The following is a 16,150-nucleotide window of genomic DNA, read 5'->3' as shown; positions in this document are numbered from 1 at the left end:
CCCCTCCTCAGGTGTTTACTCTGCCATGCCAAGCAAGTGTTTATGTTTCATTCTCCTGCATTGCCTCATATTTACTCTCTGAGTAATGCAGCAGCCTAACGGCATTTGGCTCATTCACCAAAGAAACCGTGTAACGGACCGACACGCTGCAGAAAAGGGCCACAGCTGCGTCTTTGTGGATGTATACAGCTGGACAGATGGACAGTGCTCAACTTTACTGAGGTATTAGGGTGTTTTCACGCTTTCACACCTGAGAGTTCGGTACACTTGGTGAAGTGTGAAAGCCGTTTGGTTCTGGTTCAGAAAAGCCTTTTGGTCCAACTGACAGCAGTAAGAAGCGCGCTGACATTGAAATCATTACATCTCAGGTACCAAGAGTTTTTACTGAACTGGGAAAATCTGCCTTTAGTTCCAGAGCACCAGCGAACTGGACCCTCACTACAGGAAACACTAAAGCTCAGCTCACTGGTCACTCAGTCACTTTAAACTATGACTCTCTAACCACCTCCACTCTGCCTCACACTGATTTACCCAATTTTTACCATTATTATCTAATTTTCGTTATTTCATTATTTATTTGAGGGCAGCCCGGCGGCGCAGTGGGTAGCGCTGTCGCCTCACAGCAAGAATGGCCTGGGTTCGATTCCCGGCCGGGTGACCAGGGTCATTTCTGTGTGGAGTTTGCCTGTTCTCCCCGTGTCTGCGTGGGTTTCCTCCGGGTACTCCGGTTTCCTCCCACAGTCCAAAAACATGCAGTCAGGTTGGTTGGACGTGCTGAATTTGCCCCTAGGTGTGTGTGAGTGTGTGACTGTGTATGTGTGTCTGTCTGCCCTGCGATAGACTGGCGACCTGTCCAGGGTGTATCCTGCCTTCCGCCTAATGACAGCTGGGATAGGCTCCAGCTCCCCACCGTGACCCAGAAGCATAAGCGGTTTAGATGAGGGATGGATTATTTATTTGTTTGATTATTATTATTCAAATTTTTATTCTTCTTTTAATTATGATTATTTGATTATATGATTATTTTATCTTAGTCATTTGAGTAACTTTTTAGTTTACTTTTTGATCTTATTCTCCTTTTATTTTATTTTGATTTGATTTTACTAGCTTTTACATTTTAGCTACGTTTCATTTATTGTTTTTTTTATTGTATTTTTATGTATTTTTATTTTTAATGTTTCTTTTTTTATACTTACCTGATTTGAGTCTTTTTTTATTATTAAATTTACTTTTATTATTTGATATGTTCTTAACATTATCAATCCCTTGTTCTCTATGAACTCGGCGACATTGTAAATGAGGGTCACCCTCAATGTTCTCCGAGATTAAATAAACGTTGATTGATTTCAGTTTCGGCAGATAGTTTTAGATTTTAGATTTGGCCAATATTTCAGTGGATATTCGATGTATTTATTGAACTCCATACAAGCAGAATTTATGCGCTAAGACACACTAAGGTTATTCCAGGGTTCTTTAGTAAAGGCAATGGTTCTGTGTGGAACCATGAACACTCAAAGAATCATTTGCGTGCTTAATTGGTTCTTTGCATGGTGAAATGCGTCTTCAGATTGATTGAGAATGTGTTTTGCGTGGTTCTATGTAAGCCCAGAAAGAGTTCTGCTATTTTTACAAGCTTGACATTGTAACAATAGCAGAACCCTTTTTGGTGCTATGTAGAACCATTTTCAAAAAGGTTTTATATAAAACCATATACATCTCATTCTCCATCAATCTGAAGAACCATTTCACCATGCAGAGAACCATTTAATCATGCAAATGATTTTTTGATTATTCATGGTTCTATACAGAACCATTAACTTTACCAAAGAACTCTTGAGGAACCTTGAAGTGCCAATTTAAATACTGTGTCCTTCCATGATGCTAATCCAGGTAAATGGAATCTGAATTTCTACACTCTTAAAATGATGGTTCTTCAAGGGTTCTTTAGTAAAAAAAATGGTTCTGTATAAAACCATAAACACTCAAAGAACAATCTGAGCACACCACCAGCACGTCAGTGTTACTGCAGTGCTGAGAATGATCCACCACCCAAATAGTACCTGCTCTGTGAGGGTCCATGGGGGTCCTGACCACTGAAGAACAGGGTAAAAGGGGGCTAACAAAGTATCAGAGAAACAGATGGACTACAGTCTGTAACTGTAGAACTACAAAGTGCACCTATATAGTAAGTGGAGCTGATAAAATGGACAATGATTGTAGAAACAAGGTCATAATGTTATGGCTGATCGGTGTATGTTGATGTTCAGTAAACTCTATTCCGTGCATCATAGCAGTATCAAAAGTGGCATGCAGCCGTTAAAACGTTGCCGTGGAGACAGCATCACTGGTGAAAATGGATGTTTATGGTTAATGATAGCTTTAGCTAGCCGGGTTGACTGTTTATTTAAAGGGCGGTTACACCAGTTTTTCGAAATTTCTGCAGAATTCAGTGTGTGAGATGTAAACAGAGAGATTCAGAGTGGTTTGGTGTGAAATGGTTCAGATGTCTTTACAGTGGTGGTGATAGGAACCAGGGGTCGCTATGACTACAACACAAATACAGACATTTTATTTACTATCCAGAACCACCAGTGAACCTACACGAGTCTTCTGAGTTTATGATGATGGAAAAATAGTGATCAGCCTGAAATAATAAGTTTCCTTTGGGGACTATTTTTGCCTCACAGCGCTCTGCATGTATCCCTCCACCATGGATAAATTTAAATAATACATTTTAGGATCAAAATCTTCTCAAAACTATCGTGAAACGGTGTCTCAGACACCAGGCAGCGTCTTCATAACCATTTCATTTAATAACTTTCTGCGGACCTACACGTCTTCTGAGTTTCTGTATGAAATGCTGAGGATGGTAAAATAGTCCTGCATGTATCCCTCCGCCATGAAATTCTTTCCTTTTATCAAGTGCAATCATACAGTGCAGTCATATATACAGAGATTCAACACAAGCATAAACATCTTAGGGGCAGTCCCTGAATTTCAGCATCTGCCCAGTGTCCATACGCAGTCCCCAGGGATGAACAACCACATTCTCACACAAATATAAAGAAAACACATAGATATATGTTTTATGATAAAACATAAAGTGCTTAAATATAGATGAAGAGGAAAAAAGTCACAGGAATTGTCTTAGATTATGTCAACTGAAAAAATATGAGATAACTGGGGACCATTTAGTCAAGAATACATCTGTTTTGAATTGTAATCTTGCAGTGATAACTTTCTATGAGGGAGCTTATAGAGGTGGACGTCTGGTTCCTATCACCACCACTGTGAACAACTCAGTAAGTTTCTCTAGAACGGAGTGTTTCACACCAAACCACTCTGAATGACTCTGTTTACATCTTAACCATTTAATTATGTAGAATTTTTGAGAAATCAGTGGAGTTCCCCTTTAGGTTTAAGGAGTTTGTGATCTGTATGATAACCGGATGTGTGTGTGTGTGTGTGTGTGTGTGTGTGTGTGTGGTTCCAGTGTAAAGGAGGCTCAGGCGGCGCTGCTGAAGAAAGCCCTGGCCAGAGGAGTTGGAGGGAGTAAAATCACTAATATTCTGCTGAAGCACATCGAGACCGAGAGGAACAGACTGCAGTCCATCCCCAACACTGCAGAGACACAGCAGTCCAGCTCCAAGACCTTCCACACCCAGCATGGCCAGTACACACTCGTATACACACCAGGTCTGCTTGTGTGATTTCTGTGTGTATATATATTATATGTATTTATTTGTGTGTGTGTGTGTGTGTGTGTGTGTGTGTGTGTGTGTATTGGGGTTGCACAGACTTGCTGGCTTTACTGCTCGGCGATGACACTTGATGTCGGCTGATCACGTGATTATGACAGTAACAACATAGATGCTCAGGGATGCAGGAAGTGGGGGGGCCGAGGGGGCTGCAGGCTTCACCATTTTCATGACTGCCACTGTTAATAATAATAATGATAATAAAATGTTGTGAACATTATAATAATTTGAGCGTAGTAGTGTGAGTTTGTGAGCTTCTTTTAGAGAGGAGTTTGTATTATTATATTTTTAAATCTGCAGTAGCTGCACTGTTTCAGTGACCGCTGTATTTTAGTCACAGTATGAAACTGTTGACCGCTTTGAGGGTGCACTTGTAAAACACACACGGGTTGAGGTTCAAAGAGAGAGCATCTACGCAGAGTTACAGGCCAGTTCTGAGTCCCAAAGCAGCCAAATACTGGTTTTATCAACCGTTCTATGTCCCTCAGTGTGTGCGTTTCAGTGTTAAATCTCACCACATGCCTGTGGGTGTGACAGAATCCATTACCACACCGCATATTAACGATCTGATTGGTTGCCGCTCCATTCATTTGCACACAGTCCGTCCAGAACGAGAGAGCAGAGAAAGAATGCGCATCCATGATTTGATGAGCCAGTTATATGTATATATTGTTATCTCTCGCCTCTTTGTAGCACTGTACGGCACGTTCTGCCACCATGTTAAATGCCTAAAAGCTGAGGAGCCTGGTGATTGCGGGTCTGTATCTCAGAGATAAGGTATTGAACGTTATCTCTGGTTTCCTAAAGACTACAATAAAGAGTCATATGTGGTTTGAGGGGGGGGCGTAACGCTGTGCCGTCCTGTAAAGTTTGAAGCCAGTCACTATATTCGCCGAGTTACGGCTCTCTAAATTTCTCTGGCTCTCTGGATTTCCACTGTGGGCGATCGTCACCTGGGGAGTCGGATACAAGTTTGCAAGATTCCAGCGTCTGTATCTCCGGTTCCCTGAAGGCTAGCTCTGTGATTGAGGACTCACTGGAAAGGTGCGCCACTTGTGGAGTTTGGCTAGGCTTCTTTAAAATCAGATTCTTTTGGAGGCATTTTTTCCAGTTTAGTCGTGTCCAATTCCACCCACTAGTTAGGACTCCCCCAATCACACGATACCACGAGTGCTAGGAGGGTGAAAGCAAAGACAGGCTTCATCTGAGTTTTGTGAATTTCCTCCACATCGTTTTGAACTGCCGCTAATACAGAGACGGGGGGCTATCCTAACCCCAGAGAGAGTGAGGACAACTGACCGCCCAGCCACGGACGGCTGTAGCATCGCCAGGGATCAAACTCACAATCTCCTGACGACAGGGCCAGCGCTGCGGTAGTTGTGCCGTGTGGGAGCCCCAAAGTCGGGATTTTAAAGTCGCTTGTTGTGAAGCATCTCTTCTCCTGTGGGTTTATTCATGACGTCATCAGCGATTAGTCAATGTCGACTCGACTTTAAAAACAAAACTATTGACTTAAAAAAAATCTGAAGTTGTGCAGCCCCTAGATCGTGTGTGTGTGTTTGTCCGTTCTTGTATTGCTATACTTGTGGGGACCCATGTCCTCACTATGATAGGACAATATGAAATTTTTGTTGTGTTGTTTTGTGTTGTTTTCACCACAATTACTTTTTTATTGGAAAACTAAAAGAGCAGAAAAATTGCCTTTTGGATACTGAGGTTAGGGTTAGGGTTAGGGTTAGGTGTAGTGTTATTTAACTACAGTAACACAAAAATCAGTAGAAGTCTATGGATGTCCTCATATGTATAGCAAGACAAACATGAGTGTGTGTGTGTGTATGTGTGTGTGTGTGTGTATGTGTGTGTGTGTGTGTGTGTGTGTGTGTGTATGCGTGTGTGTGTGTGTGTATGTTCATATGTTAATCCAAACAAAAAATAAACTTAAAAACTTGGTTTTAAAGGAATAATTGATTGAAAAATCAGATTAACTATCCACGTACCCTAACTGTCTGCCAGGACATGTTTGGTGTCGTTTGCTAATTTAATTTTGGACTGGAGCTACGAGGCTAATGTGGCTAGCAAGTAATGGAAGTCTGTGTCACCCAAAATCTTTTCTCTGTTGTGTTTACCTCATAGATCTACTGATCTAAATGTCTACATTTGGGGTACGAGGATAATTGTGTAAATTAATTTTTTTGGTAAACTACTCCATTAAACCCAAAACCCTGACCTATCCCAATGTTAAACGCAGGGGTCGGGCCTGTTTAACGTCACCCGTTCATGATGTTTATTCTCCACAGAAGTCTGTTTTCATCTGATTCGGTGTTGTTTGAGTGTATCAGCTTTAAAAACAGCGTCTGGCCCACATGCCTGTATATCTGTGTACAGCAGGGCGCAGCGTGTGCTCTGTGAAAGCTGCAGCCGCTTCCCAAAGCCAGCCATGAACGGAGTATATCTTGTTTTAATAATTTGGCCCATTTCCTAGTTTTTGCGAACTTCTGGAGCGAGATAAGGTTATCGCTGGGTAAATTTGGGGTAGCCTGGAGTGAGACAGGCTCAGATAGGCCATTGTAGCAGATTCCTGTCATTGTTTGGCTTGGCCCAGGGCTGTAGGTGCAGTAATTACTCTGGACGAGATGGATGTGGTTTGCTAATGGGAACCGCTGTGCTGGTCTCCTGCATGACCTCATAGCACGTTAGAGTGGCAGCAAATGGGGGAGTTAAAGGGGGGCCGAGCTTTCGGACTGACAGACATACAGTGGTCCTAATAGTAAACAAAGAGAACCAAATTAAAGAAATGAGACAAAAATATTAGACGTAGTCATTTAGATAGATAGATAGATAGATAGATAGATAGAGAACTTTATTGATCCTGAAGGGAAATTGCAGTGTTACAGTAGCAACACATATAATTGCACATAAACTTATGTAAACTGTGCAGAAAATAAAAAAATAGAAATAAAAATGTAAGTTAAAGTATAAGACAGTATAAATAAAAGTATATATTTGCATAGTTACATAGCATATAAGACAGATTTGTTGTATTTACATTTATTTCTTTATTGGTTAATTAATTAATTAATTAATTTATTGAGGAAAATGGAGTCATTGTAGTGTATTACAGATCTGCGAGTGGCAAAAGTATGTGAACCATTGCTTTCAGTATCTGGTAATAACTGCAACTAAACGTTTCCTGACATTTTCCTTTAGAATTTGCTGGTATAATTCAGAGTTCATTGTCATTTCATTGAGATACGAGGTTTTGTTCCGACAACAGCGAAGTAGTGAAATAGTACAAGTATACTACTAGTACACTGATATTAGTATACTTGCTCTAGAAAGTATACTTGGGAAATATACTTGAACTTAAGTTCACTTAGTAAAATAAACTTTATCCCTTGTGTGGTGTTCAGGTCTGTGGGACCCGTTTTCAATGTTTACCAAAAGAAAAAATTGATGATTTATTATTATTTCAACCTCAGATTTTTGGTCTTTGCTCATTTTCTGTGAAGATCATATAAAATAACCCATTTTCAGTGTCTTCACTCTGTTCACCCCCCACACATTTATATTACACATGTGGTGTTGGGTGAACCCGCGGGGAGTAAAAGTGTGGAGGTGCTGTGTCCTTCACTCTGTTCTCCTCCTACATGGCCTGCTGTTAGTGTGTGTGTGTGTGTGTGTGTGTGTGTGTGTGTGTGAGGGTGTACAACATGGACAGGCTGCTGACTGGCTACAGCTGCTAAAGGAGAACCCTACACTGGACACTTGTGATATTTCAAACATCTGGTATTTTTTACATACATTGTTATGGCTGTATTGATTTAAATAAACAATAATGCGGTGGGTCCAGCAGACCACTGAGTAACACACACACCAACACCACACAAGGGTTAAAAAAGATGGTTATTCAAGGGTTCTTTAGTAAAGAAAATGGTTCTATATACAACCATGATCACTCGAAAACCCTTTCTTTGCATCCTGAAAGAGAAGAACCAGATTGATGAAAAATATGCGTGAATGTGCTGTAGAGGGTCCTGTATAGAACCTTTTTGAAAAGAGTTCTATATAGCACCCAAAAGGGTTCCTCTATTGTTACAAGCTTGACACCATAACAGTAGAAGAACCATTTTCAAAAAGGTTCTATATAGAACCACAGCACATTCTCCCTCAACCTGAAAAACACTTTCATGATGCAAAGAACCCTTTAATCTTGGAAAGGGTTTTTAAGTGTTCATAGTTCTATGTAGAACCATTTTCTTTACCAAAGAACCCTTGAAGCACCATTTTTTTTGGTGCTATATAGAACACTTTTCAAAAAGATTCTATAAAGAACCACATAGAGCACATTCTCCATCAATCCGAAGAACCATTTCACCATGCAAAGAACCATTTAAGCATGCAAATGGTCCTTTGAGGATTCATGGTTCTATATAGAGATTATTGTCTTTACTAAAGAACCCTTAAAGAACCAGTGTAGTACCTACCTACCGCTGACGCCTGAGTTTTCAAGTTTCAATTTTTTTAGAAAACAGTGTCAGGAACCAGTTTGCACGATGCTGATTGGTGAGCTATAAGCCTCCATTACTTCCGACTTCACACACCGAACGCGTCCTGGCTGACGGACCACATTTTGGGAAAACTGTGTAGTGCTGATTTTCGGTGTAGTGCAGAGTTTGGCCAGATGTTTGTGCTGTAGTGGAGCAGTTACAGCTAAAGACTGTGTTCTTCAGTCACGCCTACTACGAAGCACAAACACTGCCAACATCAACACAACACACAAACTTCTGCAGCCAAGCTTCTGACGGCCCTCCTTTTCCAGCACAACCTCAGGGTCCCCCCCCACCTGCCCACCCCACTCTGCTGTTCGGTAACGCCACAGTCATTGCACTTCCCCTCCCAAGTCCTGCTGCCAGCTAGAGTGGAGAACAGTGGAACGAGGGACGTGTGCTCACGTGGAAAAAAGGAAGAATCGCTGCTGAAGTCCAGATCTCTCGAAACCCAACTCTTACTGTAGGCCATAAAGAGCAGATCCAAGTTTCCACGAGTGTGTAATGTTGAGAGGGAGGCAGCTCTTCAGCTTCTCAGCATTCTTGTGGATGAAGTGAAGCCCTGCTTTTTCACTCCTGACCCAGTTTGGTGATGTTGTGCAAAATTGCACTCGCAAATATTTACGTACAGCTAGGCTGATGACGAGTTTCCTCTGGTGATCACATTTAGATAAAATCTCTTAGAAAGACGTCGTAGGAAGCTGTGGTGTGTCTGGTTAATGATGATGGACTCTTCCCGTACAAAAACGTATACTTAACCCTTGTGTGGTGTTGGTGTGTGTGTTACTCAGTGGTCTGCTGGACCCACCACATTATTGTTTATTTAAATCAATACAGCCATAACAATTTATATAAAAATCCCAGATGTTTAAAATATCACAAGTGTCCAGTGTAGGGTTCTCCTTTAGCAGCTGTAGCCAGTCAGCAGCCTGTCCATGTTGTACACCCTCACACACACACACACACACACTAACAGCAGGCCATGTAGGAGGAGAACAGAGTGAAGGACACAGCACCTCCACACTTTTACTCCCCGCGGGTTCACCCAACACCACATGTGTAATATAAATGACTGAAGACACTGAAAATGGGTTATTTTATATGATCTTCACAGAAAATGAGCAAAGACCAAAAATCTGAGGTTGAAATAATAATAAATCATCAATTTCTTCTTTTGGTAAACATTGAAAACGGGTCCCGCAGACCTGAACACCACACAAGGGTTAAAGTTTATTTTACTAAGTGAACTTAAGTTCAAGTATATTTCCCAAGTATACTTTATAGAGTAAGTATACTAATCAGTGTACTAGTAGTATACTTGTACTATTTCACTACTTAGTTGTTGTCGGAACAAAACCTCGTATCTCCAAAATGGTAATTTTACAGGAGAAGGAAAAAACCTACTCTACTTTTAATGTAAGTCAATGGAACCAGACATTTTTCCAAGTAAATCTGGGTCATTTCTGTTGGTCCATTCATCATGAAAGTTACACACGATGTAAAGAGCAGCAGGCATTTTCAAATTATGTCAAAAACTGAAAAATAGAGAGATACGAGGTTTTGTTCCGACAGCAGCGACTTCTTGGGACTAAATTGGTCCCCTTTTTAGTTTATAAAATATACTTTTAAGTATTCTTTACATGTAAGAGCAGCAAACTTTATTGCTTCTCTTAGTTATATACTTCTATCCCACATCTTAGTTCAGGGAAATACACTGTTAAGTAAACTCTCAGTTTTATACTGGAATTATACTTGTAGGTTTTCTTTAAATGACCTTACTGTAATACTTAGTTTACTACTTATGTATTATTTTTCTATTTAGGTATTATTTTTTATTCCTGAAATATGTCTTTAACTGTAATTTAAGTAGACTTGAAGTTAAGTAATATGAACACTACCAGTGGATGACATATATACAAACTGACCAGACATACTCAGGATTAAGAACATATTTGTTTTCTTTACAAATCAAAAATTTTGATTATTGTATTTGGTGCCAAAATATAAGAACATAACAACACAAATTTACAGATCAAAACAGAACAAAACACAGCAAACACACACAGTCTTTAGGGGGGGTAATATTAGAATTGGTGGCATGTGACCTCTCCGAAATCAGGCCCCACTGACAGATTATACTTCTCTACAATTTACATAAAAGATCAGTTCCACAAATGAACCGTTTACTCTGAGCTATTCCACCCCAAAATACAAGCCAACTATACTTAAACTTTATGTATAAGGCAAGACTTACTTACACTTTTCTTAAGTACATCTTGATCAGAAGATTAATTAAGTACAGGACAAATATACTTAGACTTTTCTGTGTACTTGTCAGTATAAGCCGAGTATACTTAAGTGTAATTTTGTCTAGTGTATCTCTGATAAGTACATAAAAAGTAAAAAAAGCATAATTACTTATTTTTAGTGTAAAAGAAGTGTAATTGTGCCCTGTGATGGACTGGCGACCTGTCCAGGGTGTTTCCTGCCTTCCGTCCAATGACTGCTGGGATAGGCTCCAGCACCCCACCGCGACCCAGAAGGATAAGCGGTTTAGATGATGTGTGCGTGTGAAGTATAATCATAGCACAGCATAGTTGGAGGATAAGAGGCTCATTATTTGTGCTCAGAATCAGTGAGATTATAGTGCCGAGGCAAAGGAAGCATTCAATCTGGATTTTGGTGTGTCACGTCTACTTTGCCAAGTGAGGATTCTTGTCTGACGCGGTGTTGATGTTGGCAGCGCTGCTAACCACAGTGATATGCTCAGTGTTTTCCTCCATGTCTCCGCACTGACCTTGTCTCTGATCTGGTTGCAAGTGGTTGCATAGCTGTGAAACCAGGCAGAGAGTACAGAGTGAAATACTAGTGCGAGAAGCGTTTAAGCAGACGCTGATCCCTGGAGTTCTTTACATTTACTTTGTGGTAAACTGACGTGCAGATCGCACCTCCTGAGTTCTGCTCCTTTATCTCCTCTTTCCAACAGGGTTTTGGGGAGTTTGGGTGGAGTTTGTGCCTGTGTGAGTGAGCTTGCGTAAACAGGGCCCACATGGCATGGAGTCCTGCATTAGTAATTACAATAATAAGTCCAGAACTTGTGACATCACTAACTAAACAACCTGACCTTCAGCACTGCTCTTTCTCTTTCTTTCTAGTTTTCTCCAAAACATATCATAATTTTCCGTGAGACACCATCATTTTCAGTCATTCTCTTCCTACTGACGTTCTCAACAATCTCCAAAACCATCATTCGCCAGAAAACACTGTCATTCTCCAACAAACAGCCCCTTTATTTTTCAAACAGCATGTTTTCCCATCAATACTAAGACTTTCTGCCAAACACTGACATTCGTCACCAAATACTGACATTCTCAAACATCCCACAACACTATTGTTCCCCACCAGGCACCGTTATTGTCCAACAAACACCAACTGCCAGAATACACCAATGTCCTCCAACAAACACTGTCGTTCTCCATTAAGTACCAAGACTGTCCAGCAAACACCAGCTTTATCTACCAAACACTAACATTCTCAAACATTCCACAACACAATCATTCTCTACCAGGCAATTATTGTCCAACAAACACCATCAATTGCCAGAACACACCAATGTCCTCCAACAAACACTGTCATCCTCCCATTCTCCATGAAATACCAAGACTGTCCATCAAACACTGACACTGTCCACCAAACACTAACATTCTCAAACATTCCACAACACAATCATTCTCTACCAGGCAATTATTGTCCAACAAACACCATCAATTGCCAGAACACACCAATGTCTACCACTGTCATTCTCCCATTCTCCATCAAATACTAAGATTGCCCACCAAACACTGACATTCTCAAACATTCAACAACACTGTTGTTCTCTTCCAGGCAGTTATTGTCCAATAGACACAATCAATTGCCAGAACACACCGTTGTCCTCCAAACAGTCATTCTCCATCAAATACCAAGACTGTTCACCAAACATCAACATTCTCCACCAAACACTGGCGTTCGGTACCAAAACCTAACCTTCTCAACCAATCTGCAACACCACAACTGTCCACCAAACACCAATAAACACCAGCATTCCCCAACAAACACATTCTTTACCAACACCAGCATTCAGAACATCACCATTTTCCGACATGCAACAACATTCACAAGTGCCTGCACACATCAGCATTGTCCACCCACGTTATCCAACACCAGCGCTCTCCAGCAAGCATCAGCATGCTCAATCAACCATCAGTGTTCTCCACAGAACAGAACGTTCTCCACCAAACACCAACATTCTTCACCAAACGTCAGCTTTCTCCACCAACTGCCATCCTTATTTCTAAAGGCCGGAGTGCCCCATCCACACAAACAAGGACAAACACAATCATTCTGATGTTCTCAGCTGTTCTCCTGATGTTTGTCTAACATCCAGAAAAAGGGCTGACAAGACAAATGTTCCAGAGTGACTAGGCGAACTAGAATGTAGGATTTCTTCATTCTTTCAGCAATCAGAAAAAGGTGCGGCACACAAACTGAAAGGAAGACAGCGTTTGGTTTTGCTGGTGTTTGTTGGAGAACTTCTGGTTGATGTGCTCTGTTTGCTTTGGTGAAGTAGATGTTTGAGATCAGCTATGCCTGAGTATCGCCTCATACACTATTATTATTATTATTATTATTATTATTATTATTATTATTCAATATCTACTGAGAATTATTCAGTGTATATTATGGATACCTACTACTAATTATTTAATATCTACTGTAAATTATACAGCACCTTCTATAAATTATTCAGTACCTAGTATTAATGATTCAGTACTTAGTATGAGTTATTTAATATCTACTATAACTGATTCAGTAACTGTTCAGTAACCAGTATGGATTATTCTGTAACTGCTATGAATTATTTAGAATCTACTATGAATTACTCAGTAACTACCCTGTTAGAAATAAAGGTTCTGTGGAGGTACACTTTTTGTTAATCGAGGTACAAACAGTGTAAATGTTCCCTCAAAGCTCCAACAGTGGTTTTAAGGTCTGATTGTGAACCTTAAATAAGTTTTTCCAGGTGAAAAGTTCGTATTTGTACCTTTTCATAACCGAATGTTTTAAACAGAACAGTAAAATAAAAGCCTGGAGACGAGACGGGGTGTGTGGAGTCAGTACAGCTTAGAACATATCATTTCAGTGGATTATGGTTCAGTTATGTTCCCTGACTAAAGGTACTGAGATAGACCCTTGAGGGTTCCACCCTAGTGACAGTTTAGAACCTTTATTTCTGAGAGTGTAAGTGTTTAAAATAATGATAGTGTGGTGAAGCTGTAAGGGGCCGCCTAAATGACCGAGCTGACTAACCTGCCTGTCCAGTGATCCAGTCTGCGGCCCTCGTTCTTTGGTATTTAATGTCCTGGATGAGATGAGTGTTTTTTTTGTATTTTGCTCTCCATCGAGAAGCTGCTGGTCATCCTTCATATGCCATAGTGCTGGACACACCACGTCAGTATAGGGAGTTCAAAGTTGGCAGACAATAACAGCCGTTTTAATAACTTTTTCAAAATGTCTTTAATGTCATTACCATGTATACAGAGTCGTTCAGAGTGGTTTGGTGTGAAATGCTCAGAGTCAGAACTGTTCACAGTGGTGGTGATAGGAACCAGACTTCCACCTCTAAAAGCTCCCTCACAGAAAGTTCCTACATGAAATGGTTATGAATTCACTGCCTGATGACTGAGACACTGTTTTATGATAGTTTTGTGATCTGTTTTTAAATTAAACATTTTTAAAACTTAAACAAAGTGGGGAGGTGCACACAGGGCGTGGTAAGGATAAATAGTCCCCAACAAAACTTAATTTTGTAGAGTTTCAGACTGTTTCGTTGTTAAATAAAAACCGTCCCCTTTAAAAAAAAGATGGCTCTTCGGTACAGGGAATGGTTCTATATAGAACCATGAGCACTCAAAGAACCATTTGCATGCTTAAACCCAAAAAGGGTTCTTCCATTGTATTAAAGCTTGACATTGTAGTAGTAGCTGTATGTTGCTGGTGTCGGAACAAAACCTCGTATCTCCAAAATGGTAACTTTACAGGAGAAGGAAAAACATACTTTACTTTTAATGTAAGTCAATGGAACCAGAAATCTTTCCCTATAATTTTGGGTCGTTTCTTTTGGTCCAGTCATTATGATATTGGCACACAGTGTAAAAGGCAATGGGCATTTTCAAATTATGTCAAAAACTGAAAAATGGAGATACAAGGTTTTGTTCCAACAACAGTGATATATGTCTTACGTGGTTCTATACAGAACCCCTTGGGGTTCTATACAGAACCATACACAACATATTTTTGATCAATCTGAAGATTTCATCATGCAGAGAGCCAAAAAGTGTACACAACCTAAAATTAACAGCACATTTGTGGGTTCCTGTTGCCACCAATGTAAGGAACTCTGTATCGGTAAGTTTCTCTGCAGTGAACCATTTCACTCAACACACCCTGGAAATTTGAAAAATCGCGGAATTCCCCTTTAACCAAATCAGAGTGTTTAGAAAATTCCATCAGTGCTGCATCTTATGTATTCGTATGGGAAAAGCCTTCTTGCTCTTTGTTGGTAACAGAACCGAGCTAAAGAACGTTGAATCTGAAAGGGAGACTCAGGTGGATCTGATTAGAGCCGAACTCACACACAGTCCAGTTAGTTGGACAGTGTTACTGCGCATATTTAGGCCGAGTCAGACCCTTTTATTCTGTGTTAATAAGCTGATTTTTCTCTTGAAAAAATGCATTTTTCATATTTTTTTCACAAAGTTAGTGTTTTTTCCAAATGTACAGCCTGTTGTGTTCACCAATGACCTCATGTGTCCTTTTGAAGATACTATTACGGGTCACCAGCAGGGGTACTTTGGGATAAGGCAGTCTATAGATCATCCACGTGGAGGCAGACAGCGCTGGATCCTCCCTGCAGTAGCGTGGCTAATTTAGTGCTCCACCAGGCCTTATTCCACCAGCAGGATTTGGCAGTGTTAGGACGCAGTCTGCAGCCCACAGGTGTGGGGGATAAATCCGTCCCTCTATCAAATAGAGGTTTTTAGGAAGCCCCTACGCTGAACCTCTAAACCAGCGCGACTCATACCACATACCTGAGCAGTCTAGGACAGACGTGCACATGTGGGCTTCGCGTTGAGCCCTGGGACCACTCCTGTGCACTGTAGCCACGAAGACGTCTTCACAGAAGACGGTGGAGTCAGTCTGCACCCCTTACATTTGTAAAGTAGCTCACATTTAGTTTGCGAAATAAATCTGGAAAATATTTACAGATGCACAAATTGTTGATATTTGATGAAACCCAGATGATCAGCAGTGTTAGGGTTAGGATTAGTTTTACTGCATGCATCAGGAGAGCAATTAAAAAAATATTCGATTCACTTGTCTTGCATAAAATTGACATTTTTAGGACATAATGTGTGCATGGGTCCTTTTAGTGTACGTTGCTTTGATGCAACATTGTGCAACAATGGGAAGAATGATATAGAGCCCTGTTCCCTGAAGTGGTGAGACCTGGCTTCTGGCTGGCTAAATCCATTCCACTGCCGCGTAATGTTGCTTCTAGGCAGCAAACATATTTCTGCAAATTCTCATAAGAAAAAACAGATGGCACTGAATGTTTAAAAGAGGTTTAAAAGTGTCCACAAAAAGATGGTGACCAAGTACATGCTTTTTATTGACTTACGCAAACTCTGCCCTTTTTATGTTAACCCTGTCATTGTCATTAAATATGTATAATGTTATTGTAAAGTGAGGAAAATGGGTTTGTTGCTCTGAGGCAACGTCATGCAATAGAGAATACGTTTAGGT

General features: G+C 40.5%; 1 protein-coding gene across 1 annotated transcript in view; it reads left to right on the top strand.

Moving 5' to 3' along the window:
* Nucleotides 1-16,150, top strand: part of LOC118817850 (latent-transforming growth factor beta-binding protein 1) — a 106,441-nt gene that overhangs the window by 27,268 nt on the left and 63,023 nt on the right. Inside the window, exon 4 of the mRNA XM_036584807.1 lies at nucleotides 3,494-3,683. Within this exon, the coding sequence (XP_036440700.1) occupies nucleotides 3,494-3,683 (190 nt within the window). The remainder of the gene's footprint in view (nucleotides 1-3,493; nucleotides 3,684-16,150) is intronic.

Source organism: Colossoma macropomum, unplaced genomic scaffold, assembly GCF_904425465.1.
Source record: "Colossoma macropomum unplaced genomic scaffold, Colossoma_macropomum, whole genome shotgun sequence".
Classification (NCBI taxonomy): Eukaryota; Metazoa; Chordata; class Actinopteri; order Characiformes; family Serrasalmidae; genus Colossoma; species Colossoma macropomum.
Note: the sequence above shows the minus strand (reverse complement) of the source record. Positions and strands in the feature narration are given on the sequence as shown.